This window comes from Hippocampus comes, unplaced genomic scaffold, assembly GCF_001891065.2.
Source record: "Hippocampus comes isolate QL1 unplaced genomic scaffold, H_comes_QL1_v1.1 scaffold177, whole genome shotgun sequence".
Lineage (NCBI taxonomy): Eukaryota > Metazoa > Chordata > Actinopteri > Syngnathiformes > Syngnathidae > Hippocampus > Hippocampus comes.
In genome coordinates, this window is record NW_017806158.1 from 804,644 (window position 1) to 822,672 (window position 18,029).

The window sequence follows — 18,029 nt, forward strand, 5'->3', positions numbered from 1 at the left end:
ACACACACACGAGCCTATAACACCCAAGCAATATACTCGCAGGCCATTTTGCAGCCTGCAGAGCTCTCCATGACAATCCAGGGAGCTCTTCAGCTCTGATATCTGCCACATAAGTTCACCCCTGCTTTTCTCTTTTGGCTATTTTTTTTTGAAACAATGCCATCAGCGCTGCAAATTACACCTTCCACATCGCACATTACTCTCTCCCCTAGTGACAGAAGCACTCAAGCCCGACACACTTCACCGATGGCACTCTTCACGCTGGCGTCGCCGCTGCAACACTCGCTTCATTTTCACATTAACTCCAGTAAAGCGCTGTGAAATCAGTGTTGTGCTGTGGGTGGAGGTGGAGATGTGGGTGGGGAGGAATCACTACACCGTGTGTACGCTGCACCAAACTCGTGCCATAGACGCAGCTGCGAGACCTTAAGGGACTAGCTCTTGCGAAAAGACGTCTTTGTAACCTAAAATTGCATGATGAAATAATCACGTGGCATGCGCTCTTGTGCGGCAAATGATTCTTGTAGCTATGTTGTATACACGTGTTGGAAGATTGTACCATTCCAGGAAACCTGCATGAGAATTAAATGTTAATTTATGGAAATTCATGGAAATATATGGACATTTGGCAGGGAATTAAATACCGATTGCAAAATTGCAGGTTAATCTGCAGCATAACAGGGAACTTTATATTTCTCACATGTAACTTTATTTTACCGTCGGGAGTGGCGAAAACGAGGGAAATAGTTCCGAGTATAATCCGGTGCAATTGTAAACCACAGCAATCTACAACAAAAAAAAAACTATTTATAAAGTCTACGAAGAACATTGTGTAATGCCGAGAAGAAGGTATTATCCTAATCTTACTACTCAGGCTGAACTCAAAACAAACACTGCCGAGTGAGCCTTGTGACGCCTCCTGATGGATGGGAAAATGACCAGGTGATCACATTCAGTCTTGCAGTTTCTCGGAAACGGCTTAAATTGTTTCATGGATCTGTCAGCATGGCTTGTGTGGTCACAAGCTGTGCTTTTGTGTCACCACCGGCATCTGTATACAGCACGTCAATCCCTGGATAGTGTTCTCGGCATGAGACAAACATCTTTGAAAATTATGTAGTTGTTTTTTTTCTTCCCCGCCCTGTCCGAAGGCAAACGTCTTGTAGAGCAAAAGTATCAGATGAACATGCAAGAGTACACCTGCAGAGATATTGACAGCCATGCTAATTAGAGCTTACATTGAATGACTCTTAGTTAATGAAATCCGTTGAAATCCATTCCTGGGTACAATGAAGCAAGAGTGATTAGGGTGAGGGAGAGAGTGAGGTGCCGTGGGGGTTTATTGTCATTTGAAAAATGCAGTTTAGGACTACGGCAAAAGAGAATAATACTTCTTTAGACGGATGAAAAACATTCTCATGGTCTGAGGCTATGAAAAATAACAGATGAGGGATAAGATTTGAAACAGGTGAGGATGGCGTTTGTTGGAATTATTTTTATAATTCCATTAAAATTACACTTGTGCAAGGATTGTTTGGTGTCTGTACTTTGTTCAAAGTGGGCAGATGACAGATGAGCTCAAATGAAAAGGCTGGAACAAAGATAATCTTCTGTTTTGGTTGACATACTTTACCTGCTGTTGTTTTTGTTTTGTGGGCATTTGTATTTTTTTTTTTTTTTTTGAAAGGCAAATTTTTGTATTGAGCATAACCATCAGCATCAAACAAATGAAGACTACTTGTATTGGCCTGCAGCCAAACACTGACATTCATTGTCTACCAAATGAGCCCCAAACTAGTATTTTTCATCGGAATTTGTTATTTGTGCTGTGATTTACATCCTTTGAATTGATGGTAATCCCTTCCAACAAAAACCCTCCCAACCTTTTTAATCCCAACACCATAAAAATACCGACGGTCCCCCCCCTCTTCTCTTTGCACCTGGATTCTTTTACTCGCTTGATGCAAACGGCGTTAACATATGGAGAGGGAGGAGGACGGGCTGGCGATGATTAAAAGGGGACGTTTAAATGGAAATAGGGGCCAAGAGAGCGGGGAAACGAGCACACGGCAGAAAATACTTGGATTTTGTGTACTGTTTCCCCTGGTCAGGTCCTTTCATCGAAAGGGAAAGAGGGTGGCCCTCTGTTGATTTAAGCTGCACAAAGGAGGCCCTAATCCTTTCAAGGCAACCAAATCAGTCTATGGAGAAGCACGTTCAAAAGGAAGCCTCCCTGTCAAAGCCAGTGAGACACCCACCCCAATGAAAGCCACAAATCAATCCCCGGAGGGAATCAAAGGCCAAAATGTGGGAAATGAGTCTGTGCTGAGGAAAAACGCAGGAGAATAAGGTCCGATAGAGGGGGTGGTACGAGGACACATTAGCGGCGACCGGCCCACTTTCTGCCACGGCCGTAAAGGGGTCATGACCCTCGTATTGAAGTGTCCCCTTCGGCCCTACCCCCCATCCACCACCACATTAAACAGGAATGTCCATTCACGAGGGGACACCTCCATTAGCCCTGAGCCAGAGAAAATGAGTCTGCCTTTAACAGCAAATTAGTGACTTGATAATGAGGTCACATGTGGTGTTAGCACACCCAGGCCATAAATAGAAGCCATTCCCGCCCTTGTTTTATTCCTTGAGAACAACTTTCACGACTCACACAGCACACATCTTTGAACATTTGCAATAGCTTGGACGGGACTCAAAAAAATCGCATTGCAACGCTGGTATATATCATACTGGATATACAACAAGACAAAATCCTCGGATTCAAATTGTGCCAACAGTTGTCTGTGTATGCGCTATTAAATTACAATTATAAATAAGCATGAAGTTGTCACTATGCTGGGACAATGCAATGCCAATGTAAAAAAACAAAAACAAAACAAGAAAGACACCTGTGCTCCGCTAATACATCCAGACATTGCTTCAGAACAATATACAAATCAAATAAAAACATGCATACCTTTAAGTGCAGCTGTGCTGAAAAATTTCTCGGAGCTGGCATCAGAGACCTAGAAAAAAAAAACAGAAAATATATATTATATTACATAGCATCTAATGAATGAATAAGACTAAGTCGGATAAGTTGACATATTGTGATTCTTTCAACAACAACCAACAAAGACACACGGTACATTTTATTTTTTCGTATTCTGTGACATACATGACCAGGCTATACTGTAATTTTTTTCAGTGGCAGCACGAACGTCACCACATAGTTACGGTTCTGAGTAATACAATTCAATTAGAAAAGGTTAGACATTATCGAAGATTGCATTCAGGCTAACAAAGGAAGTGTCCAAACCTTGCCGTGCCACAATTTTGTCAAACATACAGATTCAAATAACGTCAACAAAATCCAGTGGTCTACTGTATGCCGTTTTCAAACAGCACTTCGTTTTTACCCACGTGGTGGCACTGTTGGTCCGCGACTCGACAGCCCAAAAGCCTTCGAGGCGCAGCACCGACCAACATTTTTACCGTCCCAATACAATCTGCGGGTATGGGATTTGAAGATAGATAATAAAAGAAAGCAAGGTTTCAACATCAAGTCGAAGATTGTAATGTGCTTCTACTGCGACTTTCTGGTGTCAAAGATTATTGCGGTTTAAAGCGCCTGCTGGATTTGGTCAAGGACTCTTAAAAAGCAGGACAACACCCGATTAAAAGCTGCACATGAAGACAATATCGCCACGTATATCCGAATTGATCAAAAATATAAACTCACTCATTAACAAACATGCAAAGACACGGTCGTTGTTTTGAACAGGGGAGCGTTTCGAGTAATTGTTTTCAGGAATGCGCACGTTCGTCTGCGCGTCTTCGGTGAGTTATACCGAAGAAAACGTACATGAAATAACTAAAAATGAATGCCATATATTGCATCAGCACGAATTACATCTGTCCATTTTTAAAGAAATAAATACGCAGACAATAGTGCACCGAGCATGGAAGAACAAGCGACCGCCGTACCTTTAATGTGGCAATGAAAACAAGTTCTTTTGCCAAATGCGACCTCGTTTCACATTCTGTGTTCGTGGTTTTCTTAAATTGTATAATCCACACAACCGGCGACGAAGTCTATTCCGTTTGCATCGAGGACAGCCATGCGGGGGAAGCAAAAGGTGATGAAGAAGGATTCCCAAAAAAAGCCGTTCAGCGACTGCGCCTTTTGGACAAAGGGAACCATGTGTCGCGGTGCCGTGAGCTTCTTTCTCTAGCGCACGACGAGTGAGAGAAACAAGATCCTTTTGGTCGATCAATGTGTTGTTTCCCACCTCCACTTATATTCTCCAGAATACCCAAAAGAGGTAAAGAACGGGATCCGGGAAGCGGGGTGTGGGGGGGTGCGAGAGAACCAATTCCAACAAGGCGCGTAAGGAAAAGAGGCGCTCCAACAGTGAGCTGTGGTTCACAAACGAAGACTGCTTATTTTCTCGCTGTTTTCAGCTTCGCGGTGGGTGTCTGTCGTGGATTTCCGTGGTCATTGCACACGCCTCTCCTAACCCGATCCAAAGCAACCACACAAACTCTCATTCATCCGGCGACTGGCTGCTCGAAAGCTGCCTCGCTGCTGTTGGTGTTGCCTTCACTGTCTGTCGGGTCCACCCACTTCCTGATCTAAAGAAGCCTCATTGCAGGGTAACAGATCACGTCTTTTACCTTTTACGTAAAACTGCGCGCAAAAATAAACAACGACGACGAGAAAAAAAAATACCACGACGTTAGACACAAGAGCACGGCTTCACTGCGAGGAAGAGCGGTGAGCAAGTGGAGAGAGTGGAAGAAAAAATAAGAAGGGGAGGGGAGAGCCAGGCAGAAAGATATGCTTTCTTCCACTGTAGCCTGGGTGAGATGATGTCAGACACTAATGAATTCCCCAGAAGGGTGCCGCTGCTACCACGAGGGGAAGAAAAACAAAATGCTCCTTCATGAGCGGCGTGCAACTCTTTGCAGCCCACAGGCCATGTCTTCCAATTGGATCAAATCCCACTACGCAGGCCTGAAGGGAGGTCAACTGTTAATATAAAAAGCACTTAAGGTCATCCAGTCTTCAATGTGAGCTTTGAGTGCTCTCTGTGCCCACCCTGACAAGACTTACACTATAACCTCACAAACTGCTACTTAACTGCAGTGGTTATAATTATGTGATAACTTTACAAAAGCCGAGAGGGATTTAAAGAAAATTCTCAGTTTATTTGCTCGGAGTCAACTTTGGAACAGAGCCATGCCAGAGGTGGCAGAGCTCAGCAGTTGGCCACAGGGGCCCACTTTAGCAATGTTTCCACAAAGCAGTGCAGTTTGATTCAGTGTGCTGGTTCGAGTCTCCCCTCCCCAACCTGTTTTTTTTCCTTTGGTCTCCAATATAAGTTTGAGCAAGATGTTTAGAGTAATGTACCATACCATACACAAGTATAATATGGACAGGTGTTTCAACTCGCTTCCAGACTCCCACAGATGCAGAATAATTTACAGTGCCCCTCATGGGGTTAAAAAAAAAAAAAAAAGCGCAATGCTTGGATAGGTGGACTGAGGGAGCGCTGTTGAGGGCTGCACTGTATATTAAAAAAAATATCATGATTGTGATAATGGCCCACACAATGTGCATATCGTCAAGATGTGCAATAAGCTTCATATGGAATTGTGTACTTTTATCTGACTTTGCGCAATCAGATTGCAACTTTAAATGTGCATTGACATCCAGTTGGTGAGCAGTAGCTCAAATGTTATATTTAATTAGCCATGAATACATTGAGCTTGCTTATTTTTCTGCATGGGGAAAAAATGAATTTCTTTAACCCTTCCATGCACCAATAATGATAACCTGTAACCTGATAACATGATAAGCTGTCCACTGTAGTAACTGCGGTCCCTGAAAGGGTTAACTAGATCATAAAAAAAATTATTTCTTCAGGTCCATATTAAATATCGCAGTAATATCGATATCACTATATTCAACACCCATATCGCTTATTGCATGTTTTTCCAATACTGTGCAACCCTAGTATTGACAGTGCAAGGATGACTTGATTTGCCCTGCGAGCTGACAACTCATGCTACGCCCCTGCTTGTAAGTTAAGCCAATCCTGACAGATGTGCATCAATCAGATCCATCCATCTATTTTCCAGCCCTTGTTCTCATTAGAGTTATGGGAGAGGTGGAGCCTATACCAACTAAATTTGCACCAGAGGTGGGCTACGCCATTGACCAGCCAACCATTAACATTCAATTTGCACCTATGAACAATTTACACTCTAAAATTTGCTGGGTTAAAAATAACCCAAATTGGACATTGTTGGCTAGTTTATACCCAGCACAAATGGGTTGAGGATTTGACCCAGCAAGTTTTTGATCCAACAGAGTGTAAAAATTACCGATATGAGTTGAAGCTACAAAAAAATGGGTTAGCGGGTGATTCGTATAGCTGTTGTTAAAAACAATACAAATTTTACTACCAACATTTTTTTAAATAAGAAGAAGCAACCTTTCCCAGTCAGGTATGAGCGCAGCAAGTCACTCACTTGATCTGTATGGCACCGTTTTCCATTGAATGCCCTTCCTGAGGCAATGTACCCATTTGAAACAATTCCGGTGTCCAACGGCAGCTGTGTTACCCATCCAGCCGCCACATTTAAATTCAAATTTCAACTCACAATGAAAAACTCTGTCCAAAATGGCGATGCTTTTTCGTCAAAATCTACATCTGGTGAGTTCGACAACCAACCGAGAGCTTTTACTCTTTTAGAGTCTATAATTGGAAGGAAGCCAAAGTGCTCGGAGAAAATCAGCATAAGCATGGGAAGAACACCAAAATGCCACACAGGAAGGCAGGTTTGAACCCAAAACCTCAGAACTGTGAAGCAGAAGTGCAAACCAATAGCACAGCTTCACTCCAATCACACTGAGCAAAGCATGGCCACTTTTGAGTTTCTTTTTTGGTGAGTGGATTGATGTGTGACACAGTGCTGAGCAAACCTCGACAGGGGTTGCCTTTGAAAACATCACATGACCATTTCTGTTGAAATATTCTTAATGTAATCTTTACGTGAGCATGAACGCCACTTTTCCTTAATGAAATCCCAAACAAAGCTGGACATTCTGATGTAAGCCTCTTAATGGCGCAACCCCTTGCACCAATAGCTTGTCTAATGAGTCTTAACCCACTGGCAGGGAGGTCAATGAATGGACAATGGAGTCACACTGCAAAGTCTTTTCCCTGCCAACTCGGCTCCGGCGACAAGAGTGCGGAAAAGAGATTTTCGCTCATAAGTGAGATGCTATTCCAAGCCTTGCTAAGATGAAACGAGAGAGCACATGGACTGGAACTGGCTTGATGAACATGAAGTCATGGGAAATGGGCTGAACGCGGCCCAACCAAACAAATCCTGAAACAGCGGAGGCGACACATTTCTCTAAAATTGCAGTCAGCTGCTCAGGCTTTAGCGTATGGATATGCGCTCTCATGTGGGTCTTTGTGGATGACACAGAACAAAGAATGTTAAGTACCAACCACAGGCAGTAAGGTCTGGCCTCGGGTGGCTAGTTAAAGTCCAGCCATTTGGTTTAGCTTTGGGGGAGAGAAAGAGACGCGGACCACGGAGAACCTTTAAACTTCATGACCTCGTGTTTGTTGCATTATGACATCACCAGATGGTGGTATACTGTACACGTGCTTGTGTACTTTACATTTTTGTTTCAGAGATGCAAAGAATGAAGTCATCTTGCCCTTGTATTGTCGGTCCTGGTAAAAAGATAAATGCCATCTTTTGGTGGAACAGCAAGTTAGCTCATGCACAAGTAATCGAAATGTAATTTAATTCATGTAGTTTCTGTGCTTAGAATGTGAAAAACAAAAAACAGAACCAAAAATGATGATTTGGCCCCAAGCACATGACATGGATGGTTTCTAAAATGTATTTCCATAACTTCATCAGCAAGAAAAAGTTGACCAGTCCAGCAGCAGCAACAATGAATGAGCTGCTGTTCTTTATTTGAAACGCTTATAAGATTTGAGTGCAACCACCAGTCGGTGATTACAGCCACACTGCCAAACAATCAGCGTTCAGATTCCCAACTGCACATTATTTTTAATTCCAATGAAATTCCGACAGTGATCAGCACAAAACGCATCCTCGACGTCATTCCTTTCAAAAAAAGAATAATCTGTGAATGAAACATAATGTCTTGATATAATCAATGTGTCTCACTAATTATTGTCAGGTCACATGCCATCTGTTGTCGGCTCCTGACATTTTGTCATATTTTGTTCCTTTTTTTTGGGATGTTGAAATCAGCAGCTTGTTCATCCTCCCCTTCACAAACAACCGAGGTTCAGTTTCACGGGTCCTGGATTACAATCACAGGGGAACACTTTATGAGCTTTTGTGCCATTACATCAAATGCGCCCTCATTTGAAATATTACTGATAAGTGTAACATGAGTGCGCAGCACCGCACGCAATCTTATATGTTAAAAGCTCTTATTGCATTTGTCTGGTGACTCTGGGCTTGCTACAGTGCCCCCTTATACACAGCCGGCAACCCTCGATTTAACAATTTATTGAGCAGGCAACCGTAATTTCTGTCCGGCCATCCATCCATCCATTTTCTGATCCGTGTATCGTCACAAGGGTCGCAGGGTGTGTTGGAGCCTATCACAGCTGTTTTCAGGCAATAGGCGGGGGACACCCTGAACTGGTTGCCAGCCAATCGCAGGGCACAAATAGACGAAAAACCATTTGCGCTGACAATCACTCCCTAGAGATAATTTAGAGTGTTCCATCAACCTGCCATGCATGTTTTTGGAATGTGGGAGGAAACCGGAGTACCCGGAGAAAACCCACGCAGGCACGGGGAGAACATTGCAAACTCCACACGGGGAGCGAGTACAAATTCCACACAAGAAGGCCGAAGTCGGAATCAATCCCTGCACCTCTGCACTGTGAGGCGAACGTGCTGACAGGTGCTGCCCCATAATTTCTAAACCAACTGAATCTTCTCACTCGAATTACCCAATACATATTAACAATATTGCGTATCAAAAAATCTTTGTAGCATTGCCAAAGTTTGAACACTCATTCGATGCAACTCTGAATGGAAACATTAGCACAGATGTTAGTGCTACAACAACACCACTAATTCGTGGCACAAGTGGAAGACAAAAAAAACAAAAAAAAAAAACTTAATTGAGACATATTGTGCTTTTTCCCCCCCTTCAGCTCAAATTATGTCTTCATGTGTCTGTGATATGCTTTCAACAAAATAGCTAAAGCATAAAGAATTAGACCTTTTTTTTTTTTTTTTTAATAGCATAGTACTTGTCCTGAGGAAATTGGCTCATTTTGGGGGCGGCTCTGTCTCTTGCAGTGAAAAAGACCTCATCCTGTTCAACACACTGCTGGCCCAATCGCGAGTTCAGCTTTCATTACAATAGCAACATGTGGGCTGGATCTTGCAGGCACGGTCTTGCTGATGTTGAACCATTCTTGTACAACACGCTCAGCAGTGAGTGTTCGCAGCGGCTAGCTGCTTGCGTCTGCTCGCCGAAACAGAGTCCAGAGTGTGGAAGAAGAGAATTTAAATAGAGTGTAAGTGGTGCATGGACAAATTGCCAACCACAAATCATCTCTGTCCCCCGCCACAGCGTTGACATCACAGACAAATCAATGAAATGTGTGAAGCAAGCTAACACTATGAGCTAACAGTCATCTCCGCATTCGTCAGAACTCTTTATACGAACGCACACTCACATATTGATGTTTAATCAACACTGAATGATACTGGGTTAAGATTCGTGGTTATTCCAGACTTGGCTGGTGACCAGTCGTGGTTGTGGTCCGCCTCTTGCCTAAAGTCAGTTGCAGCTCTGTGGCAGCCCAATGAGGACATTTTTATTTTTTTTTTTTGGGAGCTAATTCAGCCGATGCAGAAATTCAAAATAGCAATCAGCCAAAATCACATATCTGATCAAATTCAAGTATTGTACAATGTAACTCCAATTACAGGATATTCCTTTCTGTACAATATGTTATTATTGGCATTAGCAAATTACTGCTGTCTCTCTAACAGTCCAAAAGTAAATAAACACTGTCTTAAAAGGCAATCTTGATATAGTACACAGAGAACCATTATTTGGGGTGACTTCTTTGTATTCACTTGGAAAACCCACAAAGTCTTCCTTGCAATAGTTTTCTCCAAATGATGAATGTCTTATGACTCTTTTCCCAAAATTACTTTTTACAGTCATTTCATCCAACCGTATCTTGCAAAGCCTGCATTGGGTTGTCAACGACAACAAGCTCTAATCTCTACCCCCCTCCCGACAAGCAGCACTGACAAGCCCTTTCTTCCCAATTCCTCAGACACACAGCCAGACATAAATTAATCTGTCACTCACTCCCATTATTAATGTGAGGAGGACTCACGGCTGTGCAAGCAAACGCACACTCGTACACAAAGAGACAAGTGCATTCAGCCTTCAGAAACCAAACCCGGACACCAAGGCATGCCAAAAGTAGAAATGAAAAGCGGATGTTTTGTTGATTCAACTGTCTCAATCAAATATTCTGACAAAGAGATGTGAGTTTTTTTTTTTGGGGGGGGCAAGGGGGGGGTCTGTTTTGAACTACCAAACGGAGTTGTGCTTTCGTATTAGAACTAAATTTATTGTCTATAGACAGTTTCCTAAATTCAACCCTTTCATGCACCCCGTTAACCTGCTAACATGATAAGCAGTCCACTGTAGTGACCGCTATCCACGAAAGGGTTCATGAAGCAGCATTTATTACCCAGAATGCATCGGACATTCTGGAACCATTTTGCTCATAGGTGAAAGGGTGTCGAATTCAGCGGCGATTCCTCTAAAAACCTTCCCTTTTGTGTATGTATGGAGAGAAAATAAAACCTCCCAGCACGAAGAAGGGGGGGAGGGGGGGTTCCTTCCGCTTGTTAAAAGCCTTTTGAGACAGTGTTATCTGCTTATCTGTCCGTGGTCTCTGAGAGCAAGCCAGTGCTGTGGTGGTTCAAGATAAATAGACGGATCAATGGCCGACATTATCTGGATCTGGTAGGCAATAATCAGATCCAGTTGACATTGTGGGCGCAAAAAGAGCTTGGCTGTCAGCAGAAACAAACCGACTTCACTGACCATCAGTGTAATGTTGCCGCCATGGGACTCGCTTTCAAAAAGCAACAGACAAGAAAATTGGTTTAACCTTCCCTTTCGCAAAGGCTTTTCGCCTCCGTCCGACGCAAACCGCCGCACTACCCCCACGCACTCTGCCTCGTCGCAAGAGAAACGGGAGACCCTTTTGCCTAAATTACAGACATTGCTGTGGAATGTCGGCAATGGGCCGCGATTTCGTCGATAATTTCAGACCAGTCAGTCATTTACTCCCCTTTCAACTGGCCTCAAAAAACACAGCATCATGCATCATAGGCAGGATTTTTATTTCATACTCATTTAATGACAGACTCTCAAATCGAAGGCAATATTATTTTAAAGGGCACATGTCCATCTTCATAACTGTTAAGTCAGCGTTGCACACGTGTTTCCAGGAATATAATTCAGTTTGTCACGGTACGGTTTACAACTGTAAATCCAGATCGGGCCAGCGATTATAATGCAGGCAGTGACATGACAGTAAGACATGCACAACAATGTGTAATCTGTAAAACAAATGAATTAAAATGTTTTCAACAATGCTGCAGAACACAGATGCATGTAATGGTACAATCCTTTGTCATGACATTATCTGTCAACAAGAATCCAAACAGCTTTGATTCCTCGCCTCATCTTTTGCTTTTACTTCTGTTACAACAAGGAAGTGTCGTGTTCTACAGTGCCTGGTTCCACGCCGACGCTTCTCTTTCCTGCTCCTCGGCTCTAGCAGCCATCCATGCAGACTGTCAAGCGGAAACAGTCAAATAGAGCCGACGTTCCTCCCCATCAAAAATAGTGTTGATACACGCGTGCTGCTGAGAGTCCGCAACTATAGATGGACTGATGGATGGATGAAATGCACACAAATCAGCCAATAATGCAATTCACCTCCTGTGCCCATACTCTGGGACAACTAATTTAATATATTGGTCAAGATATAACTGTGGTATAATGACAATTGTGTGTCCTTTCTTCCATTTTTGCATTACCGACTGCCTTGATAGAATGTGAATTTGGTAATTGGGCGAAGCACAATTGCTTTTCTAAGAAATTTCTCGGCTTCTTCAGCGTGACCTTGTCTACCTATAGCGCCGTTTTATTTCTGTCACAACAAATGAGAATGACAAACCTCTTTACACCTGACCTCAGGTTTCGCCTTGAAGAATTTCATTGTAATCTTACTCGGAAAGAAACATTGCACGGTGCGTGGAAAAACTCCAAAGCATTTGAATTTTTCTTTCTCTAAACTGCACATCTGCGGGGACCTAGCAGGCATCTAAGCACTGCTCAAAAAGCGTTGTGCTGAACCCTCCCCACCCCCCTCACGCGCCCCATGGGGCTTTGTTTTAAGACCAACGAAGAGCAACTGTGCTGGCAGAGATATTATTTTCCCTTTTTGATTCTTTTCTCTCAGAGGCGCAAAGGGAGCAAGGAGGACAAGGGGAGGCAGCAGGATAAAGGAGCGGGAAGCAGAGGGGTAGGGAGTGAAGAAGAAAACAACACAGGGGGAGACGGAGGAGAGAGAGGCAGGACAGACTAGAACCCAAAAAGGGAGGTAGCAGGGAAGAGAAAACCTGCTGTGTCTTTTAAATAGGAATAACTACAGGAAAGCACTAAGGAAATCACCACTGAGACCTTCTATTAAAACCCCAGTGACCCCCTACAGACCCCCTGAGCAATGCCCGGCTGGAGCAGCGCAGGCGAAGGGATTAGGCCTCTGAATCGCTCTGTCAAGACCATTCTGTCAGGCATCATAAGAGACAGCCCCTGTCATCCCACGGCACCCCCGCCCTGACACTCCACTCACACTTGCCTCTCGCTACAACTCCAGAGTGGGGCCTCATGATAGTCCCTCGAGGGGGGGAACACAAGATGGGCCGTGGACATCGAAAGCCAGCAGGGAGGTCTCTGCCGGCGCTCCCCCAACCTTCCCTCTTTTCTCTCGATGTACTCCCTCCTTATATCACATCAGACCCCCGCTGGTCATTGTGGGGATGTCTAATTGTATTTTGCAGGGCTCGTGCAAAAATAATGGCGTTCTTCTGCCGACAGTAAAATCCCTACGAAGACTGACTAAAGGGGGTGACACATCCCCAACATGATGGCAATTTTTAAATTTGAAAAGAAACTCGGTTTGTCATAAAACAGGTACCTGTGGGCTAATTGTCATTTGCTCGGGGAACTTGAAAGGCTTTTGTGAAACAAGTCAACTGGGGTGCTGTTAAGAGATAACTGTTCATGCCAACAAACATCAGTAAACTGTGTGTGTGTGATGATTGTGTCTGCAGAAGCATATATGTGTGTGAGGATGTATGCGATGGGGGTTAATGTGACAGGAGTGGTTTTTTTTTTTTTTGAGCGTGTCAAAGTGTTCTTACTCAAATAACTTTTCCTGGCCTAACCCTCGCCCCAGACTTTGGCCGCTCATCTTTCCCTGTCCGTAACGCGAGAACACAGGAGACCGGTTGGAGAACGCTGAAAATTGCTTTCCGGTGTACATATGGAGGCAGGAAAAATTTCATCGGTGAATTCCCCTCTTTTCCCCCGGTGACAGTAAAGTGAGCCGATGATTTGTGACCTACATGTGAAGCTGGTTGTGGGCCAGGGACTTGGTCCATAACTGGACTGCAGGGGGTCTGTGTGTTGACAAGCGCGAGAGGCCTCATCTGCTTTGAAGCCCCGTATATTTAAATATTTCATGACCGCCTCGACTCCAGACCCCTTTTATCTGATTTGCACTCTGGCTTGTGGCTGTCTTTCATTACCAGCACGGCACGGGGAGTTAGCGTCTATCTAATGTCCCCATCAACCAGGCACGTCTGAAGGAGCACACCCTCTTACCCGGGCCCTGTTGGCACTCAGCATATCTGTAAGACGATCTCATTAAACGCTCGTAACAATTACAACAATTACAGATAAGCCTAAGCGTGTCAAAGCTCAACATGATGTTTACAATGATTAGCATGTGGCGTTATCAGCAGGGATGGTAATCACCACTTGCGCGTGATGCTTCACAAGATCACTGATCTCTTTATCTGTCACAATCAATAAAAGGCCATCTAAAAACAAACCTGCGCAAAGTTGTCATGTTTTGGCAGCAGCTCACACAGCCTAGCTTCAGTCGAGCTTTGATTGGAGTGCAATCTCACTAAATAGAACATCAAAACTTGCTATCCTCTCGTTAATATGATCAAGCTAGCAAAGCTATCATAAAGGGAGATTTTTAGATTTAGGATCCCGTGACACTGGAGAAAATTATATGGTGCCATGCTTTTCTGCTTCCTTTCTTTCTTTCCCAGTCCTGGCATGCATATTGTGTGGCACTCAACCATGCTTCTTCATGTTTGCATGCTTTAAAGCATTGGATGAGTGCAGCATTGCTACTTCACGATACAAAATTGCGTTTCCTGACATGTTTTTTTTTTTTTTTTAATTGTTCAATTTATTGCGATCAGTTGGCAGTTATCATTAATAACTGATGGGGGCATGAATGAGTCGACTATCGAGTATGCCAACAGGACATCACTGATTTCACGCAAATAACTTTGGGCGCAACAGGTATAAAATGTGATGAGGCCAACGTTACATAGTAGGAGTTGAATATTGAAAGATATTATGTAGTTAACTCTGTTGTGATGAAAGGGAAGTCTGAGCCAATCTGTGGATGATGTCATTGATTTTTTTTTCTTTCTGAGGCTCCAACCGCCACCAATCAGGTTCATATAAGGACAAAATAATTAATATTAGAGACAGCCTTGCTTAGTTAAGTTGTCTGAGTCGACTTTACTACTCTGCCTCAACGTTTAATCATTAAAATGTACTCAAAGCAAATCATATATTTTTTGGAATCTCATCTTCCAAGCTGCCCTTTCACAAGACGTTTGCAATAAAAATGGCGTTTCACATTGCACCGCTGCCTCTGTTCCTCACCTCCCGGCCCGAGTTACCACTGGTATGAATATGTTCGGGCTAGCAGCCATCAAAACAGTCAAAGCTAGTGAGGCCAATCTCTCTTCTCCACCAACACCAGCATATTTATTTGCTCTTGGACCTGACTCATGTACGGAAACTGGATCGGCTTGTCGGACACATTTTTTGCTGATCCACCAAGTGTTAGAGTCTATAAACAGCAGCAGACAAGCCTGGTGAAAGTCATCTGTCAATTGGTTTAGGATAATGAGAATCACCAAAAACTGGTGACAAGCGATGACTCAGCTTAAAACTTTTAATTGACAATGCATAGTCGTAAGAGCAGTTTAACTCCTACTACACGGTTAAGAAACAAGGAGTTATACATTATAAACCGCAACAATCTTTGTCACAACCATCAATCTCACACAAACTGATCAAATAATAAGTTTATAGTGTTTTCCACCGTGAAATACAAAAGAGCAGCTCACTTCAACACTAGTGTGTGTGGTTGCGCAAAACAAGTCCGCCTCTTCCAGCCATGCTCGTGCCAGGGAAGTCCTCTTCAGCATGGATGAGAGCAGTTCCACTGGTCAAACGACCCAGACTTTAGCAAGCACAGTTGTGAGAGCGCCTGAGCTACTCTTGTCATACAAACGGCTGGTCTGTCAGCTGGAAGTGGATGTCGGGCTGAAGAGCAACTTGGAGTGGACCAGTAGATTTCCACATGGGTGCATGCTGGCATGGAATCGGGAACTGGTATAAAAACGTGGATGTGAGCCTGGCGACTGAGACATAAGGCCCCGCTTGTCTGCATGCAATAGAGATGCCTTTGAGAGCAGACGACATCTGCCTGCGGGACACATTCCACCACAAACTCTGAACCACCATCACACTCTGGGTCTAAATGTGCACATTGTTGGCTGACTGACAGCGGCACATTCACCCAGAGCCTCATTGAGTGGACATCGAGTCCAAGGTTACAGATTGTGTGTTCTCTCTCTCGTTCGCTCTCTCAGACAATTCATAATATGTACACGTAATGCATACATTTTACTAGATTATGGCTGCACAAGTGGTGACATGAAATGAACCAAGTTAAAACTGCAGATGACTGAAGACACCAGCAAGGCCATTCCAGGCCATTCAATGGCAGTACACACAAACTGGCTGTTTTCCAGGGGACTTATCCAAAGTACTTTGAGTACTGGTACTCTTTGTGGCTTTATGTGTGGGTTTAGTAAACAAATACAACAGTGTGGTGACGAGAAGTGCTGTTTTTATTTTGACCACTTTGATGCCCATAGCCACTTGATGTGCCCACAAACCTATAGTGAACACCATCTTTTGAATTTTCGTACATAACTATTTTCTGCATCTAGACACATTCTATCAATCTTAACAAAAAAAAAAAATAGAATCATATAAATGGCAGCGGTTCAACTGTTTGCAATGGCGTATATGTGGCGCACCACACGTGGCCACCAGGGTTAAGGGCCACCTAGTGAACTACTATTGATAAGCTGGGCTCACCCTGTCCTGTGTTTACCAACACGTAGCTTCAACAAGATGATCTGGGACACCCACACACATAAAGCCTGTAAGAGGATTTGCGCTGCTAACAGGGACAGGCTGTGTTGCTTATCCAGAGAGAACGCTGGAGCCGCACAAACAGTTTGACCCTCGCGTCTGAAAAGCAAACACACACATTCACACACACAACCCCTGAAGGAGTCTTGCAAAAGAGTCTTACTATACCCTCCCCAAACTGCCACCTTATGGCGGGGAGGTGTGAGTTAAGAGCACGTGAAGATGCCTGCGCCATTGACCTTTGGAGCTGCCTCTCATTCACTCACCCTGGACAAACAGGTTCAAGGCAAAGAACTAGGCAGTGCGTTTCAAAATACCCACTATGATGACAAAGGTGGCACAGTTTCGAGTCAGTCTAAGGGTGAGGTTTAATGACCAGAACCTTTGGGGTCAGGTCTCAACACACGAGGCTGGGCACAGCATGAATATGCAACAGAGATTATCTTTCCCATAAACTCACCAGGAGTGGGATGGACAAAGGAGATCACCTGCAGTGTGAATCAGGTGGAGGTCAAAGGTGAGGATTTGGGTGGGCCGATCTACTGCAGAAGCTGCTGGCTCTGGGGAAGTGTAATATGAGAACCTTCTGGCAGAGGAGAACCTACAGTTTATACGGCATACTGTTAGATAAAACTAGGCTTGCCACGACACAAAGTTTGTGCTCAGTCGTCTTGAGAGGGGTTGGACACTCTTTGTCCCTAGGGAGGGCCAGGGCACCAAGCACACTGGGGTGCTTGCCTGGCGAGCAATGGGGAAGACTCCCTCAAACTGGAGGAGGAAGGGTTCGAACAATTTTTTTGTGCCTGTGTTGCAAATTGCAGTTCAGGCAATGCATCCTCTTTGGAGTCCTTGCTGTGATGGTAAGGTGGTTGGTGCCTGTTGTGGCAGTCAACCTGAAAACTTGTTGGTGGGCATCCTAGATGAGAGATGCTGTCAAGATGAAGGAGTCCTATCGGCTCCGATTGTTCTCAAGGTCATGGAAAACAACAAAGGGAAAGCAACACACCAGAAAGACTGTATGATGAGGATGGGGAACTGGTGAGATCAATGTTGTGACTCGGCTATGAAAGTACTTATAATGCTAGTGAATAGGCAGAGGAGAGAACTTTCCCATCTTTGGGGCTGAGTTTTCCGAGGTGATAAGAAAGCTACTCGATCACAGGTATCTGGGAATGGGTGAGATCCACCTAGATTTTGGCAAGTCTCTGGATTTTGGAGTCTCATGATTCTTGGGAACCCAGGGGCGGGGGGATGAGCCATTGTAATGAACTGTATCAGGGGTCCCCAACCGCCGGTCCGCAGGGCATTTGGTACCGGGCCACACAGAAAGAACTTGCCTTAATTCTGTTTTATTTATTTC

General features: G+C 44.1%; 1 protein-coding gene across 10 annotated transcripts in view; it reads right to left on the minus strand.

The window, feature by feature from the left end:
- The window catches only part of auts2a (activator of transcription and developmental regulator AUTS2 a), a 318,606-nt gene that overhangs the window by 34,914 nt on the left and 265,663 nt on the right, over positions 1-18,029 (minus strand). For all 10 annotated transcript variants that reach the window (XM_019895262.1, XM_019895264.1, XM_019895261.1 and 7 more), the window contains one exon: positions 2,972-3,020. In XM_019895262.1, the coding sequence (XP_019750821.1) occupies positions 2,972-3,020 (49 nt within the window). The remainder of the gene's footprint in view (positions 1-2,971; positions 3,021-18,029) is intronic.